The following is a 19,597-nucleotide window of genomic DNA, read 5'->3' on the forward strand; positions in this document are numbered from 1 at the left end:
GTTCCCAAGTAGCAATCCCTGCCCCTCCCTCTAGGAAGCGCTAAATTTGAATTTAACATTCAAAGGTGTAGAAAGCTTCTACTTTGTTCTCATCTCCTATGTGCCTGAAGCCTCTATATGCTTTTTTTGCTTTAGGAAGCAAGATATGACAACAAAACAAACAAAGAACACCCCCACAAACAAGAAAAATAATCATAATTAAAGTGAATACAATTGTGTATTCAACATAACAAACATACCTAAGCTGAGTGAATTCCCATGTAGAATATAAACATTAAGCTGGTTTCCTAAGAAGAAAGGAAAAAACACCCCACCAACAGCTTTTCCATTGTACTGTGCGTGTGGCACCTGTTTCTGCCCCACAAGAAAATCCCTTTCAAACAAAATTTGACAAAGGGTGATTATGAACAGCTCCTCCATGTTTCCATTAAAACAGATGGCTGGGTAAGGAACAAAGAACCCATTAATGGGCCCAGCAGAGGTCAAGGCTGATGCAAAAGTTCAGCCTTTGAAGTAAGGAAGCCACAGATGCATGTTATTCTCATATATACTTCACAAACCAGACACCAGCAAGTCCTACCACAAGACACACTGATATAGAAAAGATTCCTTAGTTCTCCTGCATGCGATACTACCTTTCTATTTAAATTGCAAGATGAAAACCATCTCCCATATATTAATTTTATTCTTTTCTTCATAAATTATAATGAAACTGTTCTTCCCCATAACTGTTCACTTGAACTTACCTGTATTACAAGGATTTGGTTTTATCATTATTAAACAGGTAGAAAACAGCCACTTAGGAAATGGCTTACTCAGTCTGTAAAAACACATCCATAAGACAGGCACAGATGTTATATACACATACTTTATAGACTGAGCCGGAATATTCTTTTTCTTTCCAATTACCTATTCTGGAATTGCTTCAAGTAAAATATTTTTACAATAAGGTTTTATGTTTTATAACTTACACATACAAAACCAGCTGTAAGTTATACTCAAGAAAAGATAATTGCCTGCTACCCTAGAATGTTTAAGAAAAATAAAAAAATCAAAATCCTACAAGGATTAAGGTGTCTTCTGTCTGTCCTATAGATGCAATATCCAACAGCTTGGAAGTGTTCAATGTGTAATTCTGAACAGAATAGAGATAAATCCATAAGGCATTTCAGTCCCTGTTTTCCTTCAGGATAGTGGTGGGTGGAAATAAGCATTTCTAGGGCTATTTCTTCAAAGGTGATCATTTCTCTCCATTACTGTTTCGTTATTTCAGCAGCCGTCTTCTCTTTTTCAGAAGTGCATCTCGAAGAGCCAGCTAAGTACGAAAGAAGAGTGCAGTATTCAGGTAAGAAGAATATTAAAGAGACAACAACATTATCACATTAACAACCCCCTTCAATTTCTTCAGTCCAGCTTTGAGGTACATAGGATTAAATGGCATTATTTGAAAGAGTATTACAGAGCTTCTTTTCAAGGGGGGAAGAAGGGATGCTGGAATTTTTACAAGTGCCAAATCACTCTAAAGAGATTTTGTTGTTTATTTCAGACATGTTTTAGTTGGTAAGGGGATCTAGTTCTGGACTATAGACAAGTCCATTTTATTCCACCACCAAAGAGGGCAGCAGAACAGAGTATCCTCCAACTACAGTACTCCAACCCACTTTTACCAGTTATTTCCAAATGATGGTCAACAGAACTGATGCTGTGGCATAACTTTAGTGAAAAACATATGAAAAAAATTCTTCTTTCACTTTTTAGCTGGTACATTTAGAGTTGAAACATTAATCGGGAATAAAGACTGAAACCATTCAAGACAGCTTTTTCTAAAAAGTGAGGCAAATATAAGAATCATTGTAAACAGCAGTTTCCTAGAAGTGCCTGGATTGTTTGTTTGCAACATTTTTTGTGTGTCTTGAGAGCTGGGTTGATGTGGTCAGCCTTATTTGGTGTGAGGCAGAATGATAGCAAGTAAAAAGACTACAGAAAATGTTAAGTCCAAGTCTTCCTATTTAACAGAAACACTTAAGACATGTTCTCTCTATTGAATCTATAAACAGTTTCAGTCTTGCTGCTTTTAAGGCAACAAATCACAGACAAATATACATTATACTAATGATATGATCCTGGAAGCAACTCACAAGGGAGGGTTTGTAGAAGAAGCATGCGAGTGCACTCTAGCACAAGACAGAGCCTAGCAAGAAAACACAAAAATTTACACCACACAAAAACAAGACCCCTACATAATTGCATTATTCTAAAAGTTTTTCTTGGAACATGTTCAGAGGGATTCAACTTTATAACACCCTGTAAAGCCCTAGACTGGCCATCTGCTAGGTTAGATAAAAGGGTTTTAAGGCAGATTTTTGTTGTTAGCACAGACCTACCCTGCCAAGGTGAAATACAGCAAAGCAAGGCAATATGCCTACACCAATGCTCTGGCAACAGCTGCCACACACAGCTCAGTGATTATCCCCAGCTGAGGTTTATCACAGGAGCAGGGGGGCTCCCTGTCCACACTCCATTCTTGCCAGCTCATCTAACCCCAGTCACCTGGGGGAGCCACATGGGCTCCCTGCCCAACGCCTTCAGGAACCAAGTCGTGCCCTGAATCTTCTGCCTTGCCTTTTAGATATCCCTTCAGCTACCCTTGGCACAGCTGCCTGCAGGAACACACAGTAACTGGACTGCCAAATACATGTTTGTAGCTTGTATACCCTTTCATGAGGGCTGTGGCCAAGCTTATAGCTGAGGAAGCGCAGAAGGCAGGGGCTTCACCGCTGAGAGCAGCGTATTGTGAAACTACTGTCACAGGCTAAACTGAAGCAATTTTTTTTTTTCCCTAAACAGTTTCAAATAGGTAATAAATAGCATTTATGTCTGTGCTTTAAGTACATTTGTGACAAGCTATTAGGTGACATCAAGGGCAGGACAGACAAGTCCATAATATGACAGTAACAGGAGAAAGGTCAAAGAAGGAATATGGAGAGTGAAGAAACACACTAAGAGCTTGTCATGAAAAACAGCTCCTCCATGTCAAGGAAACACTTCTTCTATCACAGGATTATAGGCAGAAACCTAATATGATCTTTAATTTATATAAAGGAAAACAAACCACATAATCATTGCCTTCCTAACCTACACATGACTTTGCAACAGGGCTTGGTCCTTGATGCATATTAAGGAGACCAACAAAAGTATTCTTCACCACCACGATCTCTGATATACCTCCTCTGGGGTAGGATTCAAGGGAAGCCACCTAGCCCACAGTCCTTTCCAGCCACTAAATCATCAAAGTGAACAGCAACAACTTGGGGCACAGGATAGACAGCACTTCACCTGCATTATATCTCTACTGCTCAGACTGCCCCATCTATTTTCAACATTAAATATTACCTGTTTTTCCCTGAAAGAACGCTTATTTTTTGTCCGGACACTATGGCTATATCTCATCATCATGAAGTTCTTGTGCTTTTTCTTTTCTTTGTTGGAAGAGCTGGCAAATGGGTTAATTCTTGTTTTCTTTTTCACAAATTCTTTTCTGTCTGTTTTTCCAGCCTAGAAGAGACAATGTAATATAACAATAGGGCATCATTTTCCTTTCCCTACGGTTAACATCAGCTGCTGAAGGTGACAGATTCTGTGGCAGTAACAATAAATCCAGGTTCAGGATGACTTTCTATGTATGTTACATGCATTCTTCCATGCTGGCTGTATTTCTTAAGTCACAGTGAAAACTGGGTGTGTCCATTTTCATCATCACCTGTGACCAGCAAGAGGCTGTTTATTTGTTACAGCCAAGATGCAACAGCAAAAAACTATACAAAACATTTCTCAAAACACAGATGGTAGCCTGGCATCCATCTTACAGATGCAACCCCACCACCACCTCCTTCTGCAGGAGACAAAAAAACCCCAAACCCAAATCTAGAAAAACAGAGCATATGAAATAGCCCCATTCCTCACCATTGCAGTTGCCAGCCTGGTCTCCTTGTCTGATTTAGGCTTCTTATGCAGATGTTCAATATCTCTGAGTGAAAGCAACTCTCCCCTACACACACAAAAATCCAACAAAAGGCCATCATACACAAAACTTCATCTGGCAAGAAAAACAATATGCCCTCTTGACCCGTTGTCTCTCACCCATCTCTTACACCATTGTCTTCCTATAAACTTTCACACAAGCGCTTCTTGTTCTCTCTCTCAGGCTAATCCTCATGCTTGGGACAACCCTTACAAAAGTCTCTCAATACTGCTTTTCAAGTCCTGCTTTATCCACAAAGTTTAAGGAACTCTGGAGATATAACCATGCAACTACTGCTACAAATAAACCCCACATGCCTATTGGTCTGAACAAGCAAAACAGTCTCAGTTTCCATTGTCCCCTCTTGTCTTTTCTCCCAGGTATAAACAAATCCCCTGGGCCAGGATCCATTCTAGGCTGTGTGGCTGTTTGCCACCTGTCACCAGAGGACACTGAACAACAATAGAGCTCTGTGCCCTGCTGCCATTAAAAGCTGTATCAACAAATTATAGGGAAGAGAAAGCACGCATTAATAGTCCATATCCTACCTGCCCTCCTCCTCATCATCATCTATTTCAATATTTTTCCTCTTTGCAGCTTTGCCAGGTGCAGAATTAAGTTCTTTGGAAAGCTGGGCAAGACGTATTTTGTGGAAGTCTTCTTGAGTTAGCAGCCTGCTTGTACTGACCGCTGCAGCTTTGGCTTTTCGTTCCTCTATGGGCATGCTTTTCACCTTCTCTGCCTTTTGAAGAAAGTACAAAAGAAGAATCATCTAGAGCTTTGCAAACCACTTCTATGCTGCAATCCATGACCTCCCAAATACCAACATAGGGGCAATATTGTTGGGAAATGCTACAACCAGCTGTTTGGATTTTCATAGTCTTATATCTAACATGTAGTATGAGAATAAAGAAGCACATCTACTCCGTATTTCAGAGTGAATAAAAGCACTCCTGTAAACAACATTTATTTTGAAGGAATTCCTTTGAAGGAATTTAGCACTGGGCCAGAAATCCCCCATCTCTGCTCCTCACCCTAACACCACACATATTTCAGCACAAGTAGTACTTCAACCTCATTGATTCTGGTCAATTTGCCGCTCAGCCCTGTATAGTTAATTTATGAGCAGACGCATGAAGGTACAGAGCAAGAGAATCTGGTCTGCTGTTAACAAAACAGATTTGTATTTGGGGTAGAAGACACTTGGAACTCACTACTTCTTGCTGCTCCTCATCTGAGGAGTGATGCACATCAATCCATTCTCCATCTTCATTATCTTCTTCCTCACTCAGACTAGCACTTTCCCATCCATCTGCTCAGGGGAAGAAATGCACAGAGCTGTTAATACAGATTCAGCTTAAGTGCTTCAGTTTTAAATAATTTAAGATTGGATTACAAGCTCTCACTGCCTTTCATTACCTATCTAACTGCATTTATGCCGGGGACATGCTTACCAAACAGGCAAGCTGTAGGGTCTCGGTATCCCAGCCTTAGAACTACATAGACATTACAAAGACATAAGATACTTCATACATCTGATGACTATTTGTAATGATTTTTAGAAGACATCCACAGTTGAACAGACCAGCAGCTCCCATGCTTTCCCACTGGCAAGTTCAACTACCACATTCCGTCTGGCTTACAACTGATTCAGAGCTGTGCAAAAAAACTCAGCTTGGATTTTTTAGTATGCCCACATCACATGCACATTCAGTTACAGACACCAATTTTTGTAGTGATAACTGCATATGGCAGTGTGAGGTCCTGGAAAACACACGCACATCCCCCTCCAACAGACCGCTGAAAACAGCTGGTGTATTTTGTCATTACAGTGAGCTGCAGCCACCTTAATACATTTACTTATTATGAGCTTTCAACAAACCTGGAACAACAGTGACCTGAGCCTTTACAGGAAATGCATTTATGTACACCTCATTCACTCCAAACCAAGCCAAGCACAGAAAATACCCAAAGCAGTTTGCAACAAGTCAGTGTCTCAGCCAGCTGTACCATAATGCTACGCTTTGCAAAGTTTAACTCTCATCTGAAGTTAAAGATCCTCAAAACAAAGTGCATTTGGGACAGTCGCTGAATACAGGTGGTAATCCTTGTTACACTGTTCAGTAATGGTGTTCCCCACTCCCTGCCATCTAAGCCAAGGAGGGAAGCAATGCAATGCAATTTATAGCTAAGTTACTCTCTACCATATATGCATTGCTGCTCTTCACCGTTGTTCGAACTGACTCATGTACTAAAGTTATCAGCTTCAAAAGCCAAAGCAGATTGTTATACTAATCGCTGCATTCACATGCATAAAAAACATGACGCTGTGCTGGAGGAATGAACTCCTCCACTGCTATACCTCCAATGCCCTCAGGCTTGATTTGCCAAACTCTTCTGGCTTGATTTTCAAGTCCCTCCCCATCTTATTTTTCCTGATTCAGGCAGGAGTTCCAGGTTGTGTGGAGCATTTACACAGGAAGTGAATTACAGAAGCCAAATACTATTTCAAAGTACTATTTCAGTGTTTTATAATACACAACAAAAACTTTTCTTTAGTAATATCCGAACACATAAAGTTTCATAGCCGTACAATGTCTGTCCTTCTGCTTTTTCATCCCTCAGTGTCTATCATACAAAGCAACATACAGTAACAAACTTCACTAGATAAATTGCACTTACTCAGAGATAGTATCAGTGCTTCTTAATGGACAAATACAGACATGTGCAAGCCATGCAGCACGTGACAGCAGCAAATGAAATGTGCAAACAGCAAGTTTAATGTCAAATTAAAATCTTAGTGACTATGATGCTCAAAATAGAAGTGGTAAAATAAAAAAAAAGAAAAAAAAAGGCCAACCTTCCTCTTGGGTTCCTCCCTTTTCCTTTTGACTCTCAACATCCAATACTTCTGCTCCTGGAATGTAATCTTTGGCATCCAGTTCTCCATATTCATGAATTCTGGCTTCCGACGAGGCCTCAGTAGGCTTACCCTGTAAGTTAACAAAATACACGTTAAGCAGGCTGCTATTTAAATGTCCACAAATCCATGAAAAAATTTTGGGGAGAGGAGAGTGCGGGTGGGAAAGATAAATTCTGCCTGATAAAATAAGAAGAAATCTTGAATTACTAAAAAGTTGAACAAGCTCTAGAAATATAGGCAAGGTTCTGTAGCATGAGCCTTCTGTCAATGAGTTTGATAAATTTGAACTAAGAAAATCTTGAAATCAGAGCGCACCACATCAAAAGGCAGCAAGGGAGCAGGCAGAGGAAGAAGGCAGGTGTGATTCCACCTCATTCTCAAGAGGCTACAAGACCAGTTCTCATCATTTTTGAGCACATGAGCCTATGTTTATGGTGAATGCAATGCACATGAAATAACACTTGCCCTGAATTTCTTCTGCAGCATCTCTGGATTCAGAGAACGGAAAAGGTGTATCAAAGTTCTTGCAGCCATCATCACATCTACCCAGAAAAATAAAAAGGAGAGTCAGGACTAAGTACAGAAAAGCATAATTCTGAGCAAAATGAAAGCCCACTCAGATAGTCAGTATTTACAGCCTGCTCATGCCTTTTTCTGAAGTTATAGCTCCCCCCGGTTTCTCCAATGCAGGATCCAGCTCTTCCTTAGGGCTAAATCTTTATTAGCAAACAGTTTCCCTTTTTCAGTTTTGTCAATTAGTTCCCCTGCCCTAACTACCCTTGACTGTTTTGTCTCCTATGTATATACACCCCAAATACAGAGAAATGCAACACACATATTGAAAATGATACCTCTCAGCTCACATAAAAAACAATTAAGACATCACTATTGTGAAGGCTGTAACAATGGAGGACCAGATGATAGAGGAGAATAAAGATTTAAAAGCCATATTCATGTAATACACTTACTTTTATTTTTATGATTCTTGTACTGAACGAGGTCTTGGAGCAGATCTTCAGTCATGGCTAATGGACATCTAGCAGTGATTTCTTTTATTGCATTGATTCTAAAAAATTGGAAGTGAATTATATTCTGAACACCACAGTTGAGAGGCACTCCCACTGGCCCAGTAATAGACTTAATGATCTAGAATTTGAAGAACCTTATACAACATTTAATGTAACAGAGGAGAACATCACAAGGAGCTCTCCGTGCCATGGTTCTCCAAAACCCTCCAAAATCTTTGGCCCATATTCTACTCCCCAGCCATTACTTTGTCTGATCCTAGGCCTCAGGAGTCTGCAACTGAAGTCTGGGTCCAGGCAGACAGGAAAAGAAGTCAATCACCAGGCCAAGAAAAAAAAAAATTTAAAAAATATCAAGAAACAGTTCTGGAGGCAACAATGCGCAGGCTAGGGACAGGATAACAGAAGTCAGTGGGCTCACACAAGTTCCCTTTTAAACCATCTTCATGCACACACTTAGTATGCTAAATACTTGTATTAAAACCATGCCAAGAGGAAAAGGAATAGCTCACAAAATATTCACAGTGTGTCTACTACACACAATAGTCTGCCCCTGTTGACTGCTTCAAAGACAGTTCAGCTCTCTCCTACATTTACTGATCATTCTCTACTGCACTTACATTAGAGCTTTCACACATACCTCTCCTGACTAGTCAAAGAAAGTACATTGCAGTCACTAAAAGCAACATTTAAATTTGTTGTCAGTAGTGAAACTTCATCCACAAAACATTTAAGTTAAGAGTCCTGAACTATGCTGCTAGCCACTCACTGAGTATATACAAATATATTCATTCGTAGCCAAGAGGTCTGCCCTCAAAGTAGAAATAACAATAACCAGGAAGGCTGAAAAATACAAGGCCAAACTAGAAAGCAGAAAAGCCCACACCATCACGAAATCCAGAAAAGTTAAGTCACAGCACTGAGCACAGAAACCCATCATTCCAGGGAATTTAAAACACTACCAAAAATAAGGAAAGTTTATGCTGAGATACTGTCCTAACTTGTTTTTATTCAAGCAGGCTCTTGAAAGGGTAGTATGAATGACAGGACTAAGCTGCAGGTGGTTTAAAAAAGCAAAATATTTGTCCACAGTGAAAGAGTTTTGCAGTTTTTGTAAGATTCTTTACCCACCCCACGGTCATGACCTCCCCAGAATTCTTGTCAGTGACAAAGTTGTTGGCAATGGTCATTAACACTGACTGGATTATCTGAAAATAAGAAAAAAGGTTATATAAACTTAATGCATACTTAATAAAATGGTAAAAATGATTACACATTATTAACAGACAACAGAGCGCTTTTCACAGAAAGACAGAGCTCAGGACTTGTCACTATAGCCTGCAAATATTTTCTAGACACAAATTCTCTTGCAGAAATTAAGGCATCAGACATAGTTGGGTTTTTTTCATACCCTTTATACAAAACAATCCCTTGCAAGTTGCAGAAGTAGCCAAAATTACCATAAGCTTATAAAGACAAAGGGTTTGACCAGATTCCCTTTTCCACCTCCCCATGAAAGCACTCGGTTGTATTTCCATGCCGGCTTGCTGTCCGTTTTTAACATCACCAGATACAGGTGGGTACTGACCTCAGGTGGTACCAGCTGATGTGAAGCCTGTGCAGCAAACAGAAGAATCTTTGTCACTTCTGGAAGAAAAGAAGAGTGGGAAGAAGATGCCAAAGTGTATTGCTGCAGCTTACTCTAGCCAATAAACACATCCACCAAGACAGCTAACTCAACAAGCTGCTCAGTCTAAGTCTCAAAACCATTTCAGTCTGAGGTTATTTGGGACAACTATTTCTCCTCTCCCACCAAGTATGAGGAACTCATCTGGTCTCCACCCCAGCAGCAGTGCAGGCCCTTAACAGCCAGCTAAGACAAAAAGAAATGCTCTAGAACTAAAGTGAAACACCAGTAAAACAAAGCAGCAAAAGGGAGTCATGCTTTGCTCAACTAGTCAGGATTTGCGAAGAACTAGGGGCTCAGGACATTTGCTTATTCCATTGCTAGAGTTCCTCAAATGCTCAGCTAAGGAGCACTGAGCGTGCACAGCTTCCATAAAAGTCGAAAGGGCTTTACACTTCTGTAAGTCAGGGCCTTTTACCTCCTTCATCCACACTCTCTGGACTACTCATTTCCTACTACCTGCTAAGCTACTGCTACTTACTTATTTACAGCACCACTTCGAAGAACTGACTGTACGTGTGACACAACGGACCAGCAGTGTTACCTACTAGTAGCTACTTACCTCTCTGATGGGGCTGTAGGAATCTCTGAATGAAGGGGTAGTAATTAAAAAGAAAAAGCTGCAAGAAAGAAGTTGTAACAGATTAGCTTCTTGTCTTTTAACTTGAGATCACCTTCATATGCAGATACGCTGTAAAACCATCAACGATTCTATACAGCGTGCTCTCCAAATGCCTTGGACTTTACTGCATGACGCATTCTCCTGCCTTGAGTTTGATATACATGGAGATGAGGAAATGATTTGTACAAAGGATATAAAAGGCTCAATCCCAAACTCCATGAAATCCAGAGTGGTTCTTGTCAGACTGCACAGAATTCAAATTAGGGCACTCTGCTGCATCATCCTACAATGTGCTGCTTCCCTTTGCCTTGGGGACACAATCTTATCTCCCAAAACAGAAATAGACTCCAGTAATTTTGATCACACTGTGGCTGTAGCTCAGAAAGTGCTGTTGATCAGCGATTGCTGGACTCCTTTGAAAAGCCTTTCTCCTTTGAAGAACCTCCCAGGAGCACACAGGTCTTGAAAAACACATGTTCTCCTCTATCTGTCAGAGACAGCTCAGCTATTCCAGACCAACAGTTTTCTCTAGCAGAGCTCCCTTAGTACCGCACAAGTCTATGCCACTGTGCCATGCCATGACACCCACTGGCAACTACGTGACCATACATCTGCACTTTTCAGCATAGAGGAAAATTAAACCTCATCTTCCAGAGGCACAAGGCCAGAGCATGCCACCACCCAAACGAGGCTTGCTACCATCAGACCATTAGAAAATTACCGGAATATGTACCTCATGTATTCCAACTAGCCTAGATATTAGGTCCATGAGCATCATCTTCACTTCAAATCGCTCCTTACAGTTCTCCAGCTGCTTCAGCAGTTTCTCTGCAAAGTCTACAAGACACAATAACAGATTTGTGGTAGACTTAAAGAGCATAATGCAGAACTTAGCTAGCATTATTTTAAAAAAGGCAGTTAGTTTGATTTGGTTTTTTCTTTTAAGCCCCAGTGCCCCTGCATAGAAGAAATTCAAGGTGGCCAGAGCACTTCTCTCAATGGGTTATTTTTCTTCTTACAAGCCTAGAAGGTCTAAAGCTGTGCACAGGTTCAGCAGAGGGGAAAACACGCAGAAGATCCACAACATCATAAGCACAGGGTCAGTATTTAAAGCTAGATTTTAGATACATTTTGGGCTGATCTGAAAAACAAAATCCCCAGAGGTTCACTAGATCAGACTAAGACCAAGTTGCATGATATTAGACAAACATCAGACATCAGACTAGTAACAGAAATACATGTTTGAAGGGAGTAAGCAAAAGAAGCTATAGTAGATAAACTAATCCCCATTCACCAAATTATGGCCTGCACACATACAAGAGAGAGGTAGAGAGCCACATCCTATCTGTAGCAACCTGAAGCAGATGATGTAATATTGCTCCTTCCTTGTCTGACGATCTATGTATGTTCCACTACAGCAAGCACAACAGGACTGATCTCACTTTTCTGAAGTGCTATCAAACTCTAGGATAAAGCACACTGCAAGTATCACATTGTCACGTTTGTATCTACTTGTCACTTCCATTCTCCTTGCAGAGTTGCATCTAAGCTTCAGTGTCTGGGATTAACACATAACTTGAAAAAAGACAAAATACAATGCATGCTTACCTTGGGGATCATGAATCAAGTGAATAGCAGAAAAGTTGAACACCTCTGGTTTGCTCTTCTTCTTCTGTTTCTGCATGGCAAAGAGAGTAAGAAAGTTTTTCTTTCCATTGAAAAGCTGCAAGTGCTTCAGTTTCAGGCTGCTGTTAAAAGCCACTATTTGCTATTCTTCTCTTCAAAAAGAGGCACTTAGATTTAACAAGTAAACTATCACTCTTTTCAACGGCGTAGGGTTTTCTGCCAGCTGACTTAAGAGGCAACAGGAGCTGCATTAAAAAGCTATTTATCAAGACACCACATACTTTAAAGCAGGGGACCACACAAAGGGTACCCAGAGCAGAACTAATCCACAACCTAGATTAAGTCTGTTTCAGAACAGCTCTCTTCCAAGCAAACATGGCATATGCCTGGCCAACGGACACTAGAACACTTGAGGACCTTTACCTAGACGGGATGACAAAACGTAGCTAAGTCAACAGGGGCAACAACAAGATTTCTGCACTTGAAGGATTAAGCTAAAACGGTGGCAAGTCAGGCGCCACCCTCCTCACCTTGAGGACCTTCATTGCTTTTTCCAGTTTCTTCTTGCGCTTGGTGGTTTTCTTGTTAGTTGCATACCGCATCATCAGATCTCTGGCTGTGGGAACATCGTCCTTGAGAAAGAATGCAAGGAAAACAAGACTCAGGTGACATCAGGCTTCAAATGGGAATCAGAGAAACAAAAAGTATCAATGTTTTTCAGGATTATGCACTATATTTGAAAACTCTCCCTCTTCCTAAATTTCATCATACAAAAATACTAGCATTTAAAATACCAATTCCATAAAAGTAGCCACACACCTACATGCAATAGAGATCACAAACACTTAACAGCATATCAACACAGTAGTTTTTACAGCTGGTTAATTAGAGAGTATTGTTCAGTCACAGACAAATATTGATATCCTATATTAGGAGGTTCTAGACTGAAATCCTGCTAGGTTATCAGCCTTCTCAAAGTAACTGAGTTACATTCATTTGTACACAAAGGGGAAGTGGAGCACAAAAGGGAAAACTGAAGACAAAACGGACGGCTAAAAAATTAAACCAGCTTCCAATACACCAGGTGAAAGCCTCTTCCCACAACTCTACAATACACATCTAGCAATTCACGTCTTCACGAGCCAGACTGACCAGCCCCTGCTTAGGTCTTCAAAGTGAATTGTATCCTTCACAAGGAGAAGAGGAAAGCAAAGGAGCTCTTAGCATTAGTCTTTAGACAGACAGCAAAGGCATTCTGCTATCAGTTGAGGTCAGCTGTCAAAAACACTAAACTTTTTTGTGCAGCGCAGAAACATCTAGAAGAAAAAAGATGGAAAACTAAGTAACACAGAAGCAGACAGATGGCGGAGCCAGGGTCACTAGGATGACAGACCTATTAAGAGTTTGAAGAACGGACAGGAAAAGATTTAATCACAACACCCACCTCAGATTCTGAGTCGCTGTCTTGTTTCTCATCTTCATCTCTCCCAAGAAAGAACTTCAAACTAGCAACTAATACCTGAAAAGCCAAGTAAGTTTATGTAGGAGAGGACAAACTGACAAGAGTATTTACAACAGCCATACATCCACATCGTAGGTCATGCGAAGACTCTCCCAATTTTTTAATAGGCATGGATATGAACAGAAAGCAAAAAAAATCACAGACTAAAAGCCACAGGTGTTTTACAGACACAGCCAATATTTGCTGCCCATCCTCAACAGTCAGAGGCACACAAAGAATCAAAAAGCAGCTGGGCTTCCACAATGCCTGGAACAAGTTTATAAAGATGCAAATTCTCTTTCCATCATTCTGCAAAGCAATTTCAATTTAATTGCTCCATGCCAACATTATCAGGAACTCCAGCACAACCGACACCTGAGACAGTGCTCAGAACTCCAAACTTGTATTAGTTTATACAGGTTTGTTGGTGGGGTTTTTTTGTTAGTTTTGGTTGGTTGTTTTTTTATTAGTTTTGGTTGGTTGTTTTTTTATTGAATGGAACACCTTTTGGACCTTCATAATGTAAGAACTTACCTCAAACTATAATACAAGTCCTTAAAACTTCCAGCACTGCAGAACTGACACAGATGACAGAAGGCCTAAGATTTACTCAAGCCCCAGGCAGGACAGCAGCCCTCTTCACATTTAACAAATGAGAGCCTTACAGTGCTGGTTACAAGGAGGTGATAACTGTGACAGTCTCTTCTGAGCAGCAGTGGGAAGTATATGTACCCTCCCCACACCAGCCTGCACTTGTTAAAAGACGAGCTTCCAATTCTGCTGCTCTGCACATAAGGCCCAAATGCCGCCTCCTCCCACAACACAAATGGCATTTTGAAAATACAACAAGCAGAAGACGAATCGTCAGTGAAGCCTGCTAGCAACTACAGTACCGAAATAAAAAGTTGTATCCAGAAGAAAAATCCAGTTTCATCAAGGGATTTCTGTTCTCACCTTTGTCACTTTGGAAAAGCAGGCAGTTGTGATGACATTTACTGTTTTGGCATCATTCCTGGAACAAAGCAAAACATTAAGTTTGGCAATTTCAAGTCATCCTCAGAAAATTAAGTCTCTTGAAATGTGACTCCTAACAATCGGGAAGATTCATTAGAGTCAAATCTCTCAACACTTCAAGTAGATTTGCAAACAAAGAAGTTAAGTTTCTGTCATTTTCTTTTATTCTTCTAACATAGCAGTAGCTTCATCTAAATAAACAGACACACTTGCATTCCATCTAGTTCATGCTGTGACTGAAGGGACAGAAAAAAGAATCTCCAGTAAAATAACTGAAGACAGATTACCACTTTTTCCACTGATAAAAAGAAAATAAACCCCCTGCCAGGATTAAAAAAATAAAAATAAAAAAAAATCAGTGCAGAATCCTAACTTATTAGGAAATCAACTGGATAATTGAGATAAACTATGCTCTAAAAATAAAGACTTAGAAGAAATAAAGCTGCAGGAAATAACTTTATTTTGTACCAAGTCTCACGTACTTAACAGCCTACTTGGTAAAACTGCAAAAGTCTTTACCTTTCAGCAACACAATTTTTCAGCACTCCCTGTTTTCTCTCCCTCGTAATAATCTAATCTATTCTGGAGATACATAAGCAGCAAACATTCTGCTCAGCAGCGGTATCATGTTTTGCATTTGTATCTCTCTACACAGTTCATTTCTGTGCAAGAAGCAAGTAGAGCAAAGGAGTTACAAACTGAACCGCTTAAAAGTCTTTAACATGTTTTTACAGTCAAGCAGCAAGCTGTAGTGAACAGACTACTGTCTTCTCATGCAATCTAGTACTGGGTAACATCTGCTCTGGCATTTTGTAACACAACAGAAGAATTCAGCAACATGTTAGGTACAAGACAGCAACTGACAGTACTCAGTGCACATCTACTCCTTTCAAGACTTACCTAGGCAACAATTTTTCAGGCTATCTACCAAAAATAGGAGCTATATTATAGCGTCACAAAAAAAGCCAAAACTCAAAGCACCCATTAGATCAGTCTTCTAAAATTAACTTAGAGTTTAAAAAAGAAGAAAAAAAACAAAACCAAAATTCTTCTTTCCACTGTACACAACAAGCTGTATGCCAATATTAGCAACTTTTATGTGCAAAAGCTCAAAAAAGCCAGCTGCACACCACTTCTGTTTTGAATGCAATACATACAATTTACATACCGATTTCAACTTATATGTCAAAGGCTCAAACTAAATAACTCCTAAAATTCATTCAAGACAGTATTTCCTCCCAGCTAAATTACATGCCACAACATACAGCCCCACTGGAACAGAAAGAAGATAAACATACTTAAGTCACAGCCACGCAGCATTACATTTTGCACCACATGCAATGAGTGATGTCAGGACAGCTGCCCCACGATAAAGGGGGAATCAGTACGAGCCTGGCAAACCTACCAAATATTCCTTCTGTAAAGTTCAATCATCACGTCCAGAGATATCTTGGCAGCAGTGGGATTGCTGTCTCTCAACATAGTGTACATGAAGTTCTGCAGTGTCTAAGAACGAAGTTTGGAAACATTTTTTATTAGAAGTCTTTTGCAATATCAAGAGGGTAAATTGAAGTATATCTAAAAGCTAAAATACTTACTGTGTTTACTTTATTGTTTTTGTGTTTAGCATTGACATTCTTGATGTCGGACACGATGTGAGTATACAAAGTCTGTAAACAGAGAGATAATAGGGAGTAACCTAGCAAGTCATGCGGAGAACAATGCAGATATGTTACTATTACCCCAAAGTCTCTGAAGTACTAAAATGAGACCAAACTGATCACCACTGAGAACACTATTTTCTCCTTTAAGTTACAGTTGGAAAAACAACAAGAAGTTATCCTGTAAAGTCTCATGTATGCTTTATTCTTATGTATTTTTATGAAAAGCATACTTAATTTACAGAACAGTAAGGCAGGAAAATGAAGAGCACGAAGTATTGCTTAAAAAAAAATATAACTCCTGCTTCTTTCAGGCATGTTCTGATGGCCAGTTCAGTAATCCTGGTGGCAGAAAGCAAGTATTTTCACTTTTACGGCAAAAAAACCCAGACACAGCTTTAACTAGCAGCTGGTTTGGTTTTAGGTATTTTACTCAGAAGTTCTCACAAAGAATTCAGTAAGGCCTGCTCTGACAGCAACGTGTTTGTAGTTTTTACCTGCAGACACATCCAAGCTGCTCAATTCCAAACATGGGACAGGCCTACAGCCTGCAACAGCATGGTAAAGCTGATTACAGCAGCAAGCTTCATTACTAACCAAACACACAGATCGAGTCTTGCCTCTGGCACTGTCAATTGCTGAAAAAGCAGAGCTACTTTAAACTCTCTTATTTTTGTTACCCAAGAAAGGAGAACAGCTGCCTGCCAGCACTGCATTACTTCTGGCAACTTGGTCAAAACCCACTGGAAATTAAGACCGGTTTTTGTAAGCACAGCTTACTTTTCGTAGAAGCTTATCATGACACCGCAGCAGTTGAAAGAAGAGCTCCAGCAAACTCGTTGGATTTATTAGATTCTTGTTTCTTAACAAGATCAAAGCCTTACAGAATGTCTGTAAGAGAAAAACAGGGAATTGGAACCAAAATTTCATCATGCTCTCCCGTCTCCATCTTTATTAGAAAACTGAAAAGCACACTGTAAGCTCTGATCTCGTACGTAAAGGACACCGTCTGCCCCAAACGTGCTTCGGTGCGGCCTTACCATGCGAAGGTCGGCATCCAGGACGGTATGGTGGTAGGAGAGCAGCTCCTTCAGCTGCTGGGGAAAGCTGGCCATGTGTTCTGGGTAGCAGTGCGCGACCTGGGAAGAGACAGACCCAACTGAACTCGCTAGCGGAAACCCGGGGTCACCTCACGACCCTGGCAAAGAATCCCTTTTTAAAAAGTGGTACCAAATGCCCAACACAAACACCTCGCACGCCTGGAAACGGACAAAACCGCTGCACGAACCTTGGCCAATGCGGCAAACTCGCCACGGCCATCGCGCTCCGGGCAAAGCCCCTGCCGCCGAAGCAAGCCAGCCCCGAAATTATTTTTCAGAAGGACAGCGGCCTACCTGCGCCAGGAACATCACCAGTTCGGCCAGCTCCTTACTGGGCTTGTCCGGCTGGAAGGTGAAAATCTCCACATGGGACTGGTAGTGGTGGTACTGCTGGAGAAACTGAGCACAACAACACACGGGGGGTGAGCGGGGCGGGGGGGGGCTGCCGAGCAACACCTGCCCCCCCCCGCCCCGGACCCGCACAGCCCATCACCGCTTCCCGAAGGCCCCCCCCCCCGCTCCGTACCTCTTCGGTGTAGGAATTGGGGTCCCGCTTGATGAGGTTCTGGAGCTGGGGCAGGTTGCTGGGCAGCTTGTTTCCCTGGCGGCCCGACATGGCGACCCCGAGTCGGAGCCGGAGCACCGCCGCCTCTCCTGCCCGGAACACGTGAGCTACCAGCTGGGCGCCGCCATCTTGGACCGACCGGCGCCGCCAAGGGACAAACTTCTGCGAGAGGCACGTCCTCCCCCGCGGTGCTCCCTGGGGTCTGCCGGCAGCGGCTCACCCGCCGGCTCCCCTCCCGCCATCCCAAAGGGAGAGCGGCCAGAGAAGCTGCTCCTTGCTGGCATCTCTTCCTCCTTCCCTGCAAAGGCTCTGGGCAACCCCGTCAAAGTTAAACACAACAGGAGTCAAATTTGGTGAACGTAGCCGCCTCCTCTGCAGTTTTCCAATTGATCTCTCCCTCTCGTTTGCATCAAGTCACTCCAGTGCAGTGACCCTGCGCTCGTCCTAGCTGGATCGCGCATCCTAATTCAGTACGAAAAAGTCATCTTTTAAACACTAAGTGCTGCCAGCGGTGCAGCAACACTGCTGAGGAACTGGATCTGGTCCTTAACAGTTATGTTGCTCATGACAGGTGCCACAAATACACATTACAGACAACCTGCCAAGACCCAAGCATGCAAAGCAAAGAACACCATCAGCACTGGTTCCGCGCTCCAGCACTTTAAAACAACGCAGTGTTTTGACTCACACAGCCATGAGCAGCATGCAGGAGTACCATGAAGCCTGGTCTATTCACTGCACCCCGTGCCACGCCCAGGGCAAAGGATAGGTCTGCAGCCTGGGTAGGTTTGCCCTCATAATACGATTTCCAGCTGGAGTGCCCAGGGTTCCTGCAGCCCGAAGTAGATCTTTGGGACATGAAGATGAAGTGAACTCTTCAAGTGAGCCCAAGACTAGTAAGAAAAGAACTTACAAAAAAAAAAAGTGAGTTCCTGTTTATGAAGAAAGCCTTCAGCAGGGCTTTTACCTGCCTAGAATTGGTGTCCAAAAGCATCTTCTCTATGCTGTTTGCATCACTGTTGCACTAAAATGATCAAACCAAAGAAAATAAGTCCTACACTAGGTATTGGCAGGTCATATTCAGCATATCAATGATTGGATATGGAGCCTTGGGGCTCCAACTCTGTAACAAGTTCCCTGACTAGAATAACTAATGACAAAACATAAAGTCCTGCTAATGCTTTATCAGTTCTAACCCAGCTAAACCCCAGTAGCTTTCAAAGCCCAGCCTGTAAGTTGTTTTTTGTTGTTTTTTTTTTCTAAACCAAATACCATATTCAACACTTCTTATGTAATATATGCAGTTGCAAAGGTAATGTCTATACTTGCATCATCTCAATACGTTCACAGGCAGCACTGTTGAGAAACAGACCAATTTTTTATAAAAACTTTTTATAAAAGCTGGACAAAAGTTGGAACCTTTCTAGATGCAGAGACACTCTGCTCCCTGGGAATACAAGTTCCCTAGAAAAAAGATACCCCAGAGACCTTATCTTTTTCCAAAAAAAATGGGTAGTTCCAACATAGACCTTGCTCCATATTCGTGACTGATGAGGCAGGTGCCCTGCCTTTTCACCAGGCGCCTAGATGCATGCAGGAAATAACATGACAAATACAGTGCTTCTTTTAAACCTAAGTTAGACTTTAAACTTACAGGTCATTTGTCAGACAAACTAGTTTTTAAAAAAATACCTCACCCTACCATCATCTCTGCATTCCTATGTCTTCCTACAAAAACAATTACTTCTATTTATGGTCACAGGCTGGCCAAGCAATCAAGTTATATATGGGGGAAAAGGTGGGGTGAAGAGATCAGCACCTCGTTAACCTGATTTCTTGCCCTAGGAATAGT

General features: G+C 41.5%; 1 protein-coding gene across 2 annotated transcripts; it reads right to left on the reverse strand.

Moving 5' to 3' along the window:
• Positions 1–198: 198 nt before the first annotated feature.
• Positions 199–17,913, reverse strand: SDAD1 (SDA1 domain containing 1). Of its 2 annotated transcripts, none has more exons than XM_069777393.1 (22): positions 17,707–17,913; positions 17,475–17,579; positions 17,121–17,219; positions 16,861–16,971; positions 16,018–16,089; positions 15,825–15,925; positions 14,360–14,417; positions 13,349–13,423; positions 12,435–12,536; positions 11,887–11,956; positions 11,012–11,115; positions 10,219–10,276; positions 9,558–9,616; positions 9,101–9,177; positions 7,913–8,010; positions 7,410–7,486; positions 6,882–7,014; positions 5,236–5,333; positions 4,570–4,763; positions 3,964–4,048; positions 3,394–3,555; positions 199–1,315 (listed from the first exon to the last, which is right to left on the reverse strand). In XM_069777393.1, the coding sequence occupies exons 1-22, from the start codon at positions 17,794–17,796 to the stop codon at positions 1,265–1,267; spliced, it is 2,079 nt and encodes a 692-aa protein (XP_069633494.1). In that variant the 5' UTR covers positions 17,797–17,913; the 3' UTR covers positions 199–1,264. The 2 variants fall into 2 exon arrangements, with proteins under 2 accessions (XP_069633494.1, XP_069633578.1); XM_069777477.1 differs by having other exon boundaries at positions 6,882–7,008; positions 7,404–7,486.
• Between the last annotated feature and the right edge of the window lie 1,684 nt (positions 17,914–19,597).

This window comes from Haliaeetus albicilla, chromosome 1 (genome assembly GCF_947461875.1).
Source record: "Haliaeetus albicilla chromosome 1, bHalAlb1.1, whole genome shotgun sequence".
Lineage (NCBI taxonomy): Eukaryota > Metazoa > Chordata > Aves > Accipitriformes > Accipitridae > Haliaeetus > Haliaeetus albicilla.

What these genes read in the sequence shown, in the direction of transcription:
- SDAD1 (XM_069777393.1), bottom strand. Translation starts at nt 17,796, where the DNA reads ATGTCGGGCCGCCAGGGAAACAAGCTGCCCAGCAACCTGCCCCAGCTC. An exon ending in GGCTAGTTGGAATACATGAG is followed by an intron (nt 10,277 to 11,011) that starts GTACATATTCCG and finishes TCTTTCTTGCAG; the next exon opens with CTTTTTCTTTTTAATTACTA. An exon ending in GTTCTTTCAGGGAAAAACAG is followed by an intron (nt 1,316 to 3,393) that starts GTAATATTTAAT and finishes TTTCGTACTTAG; the next exon opens with CTGGCTCTTCGAGATGCACT.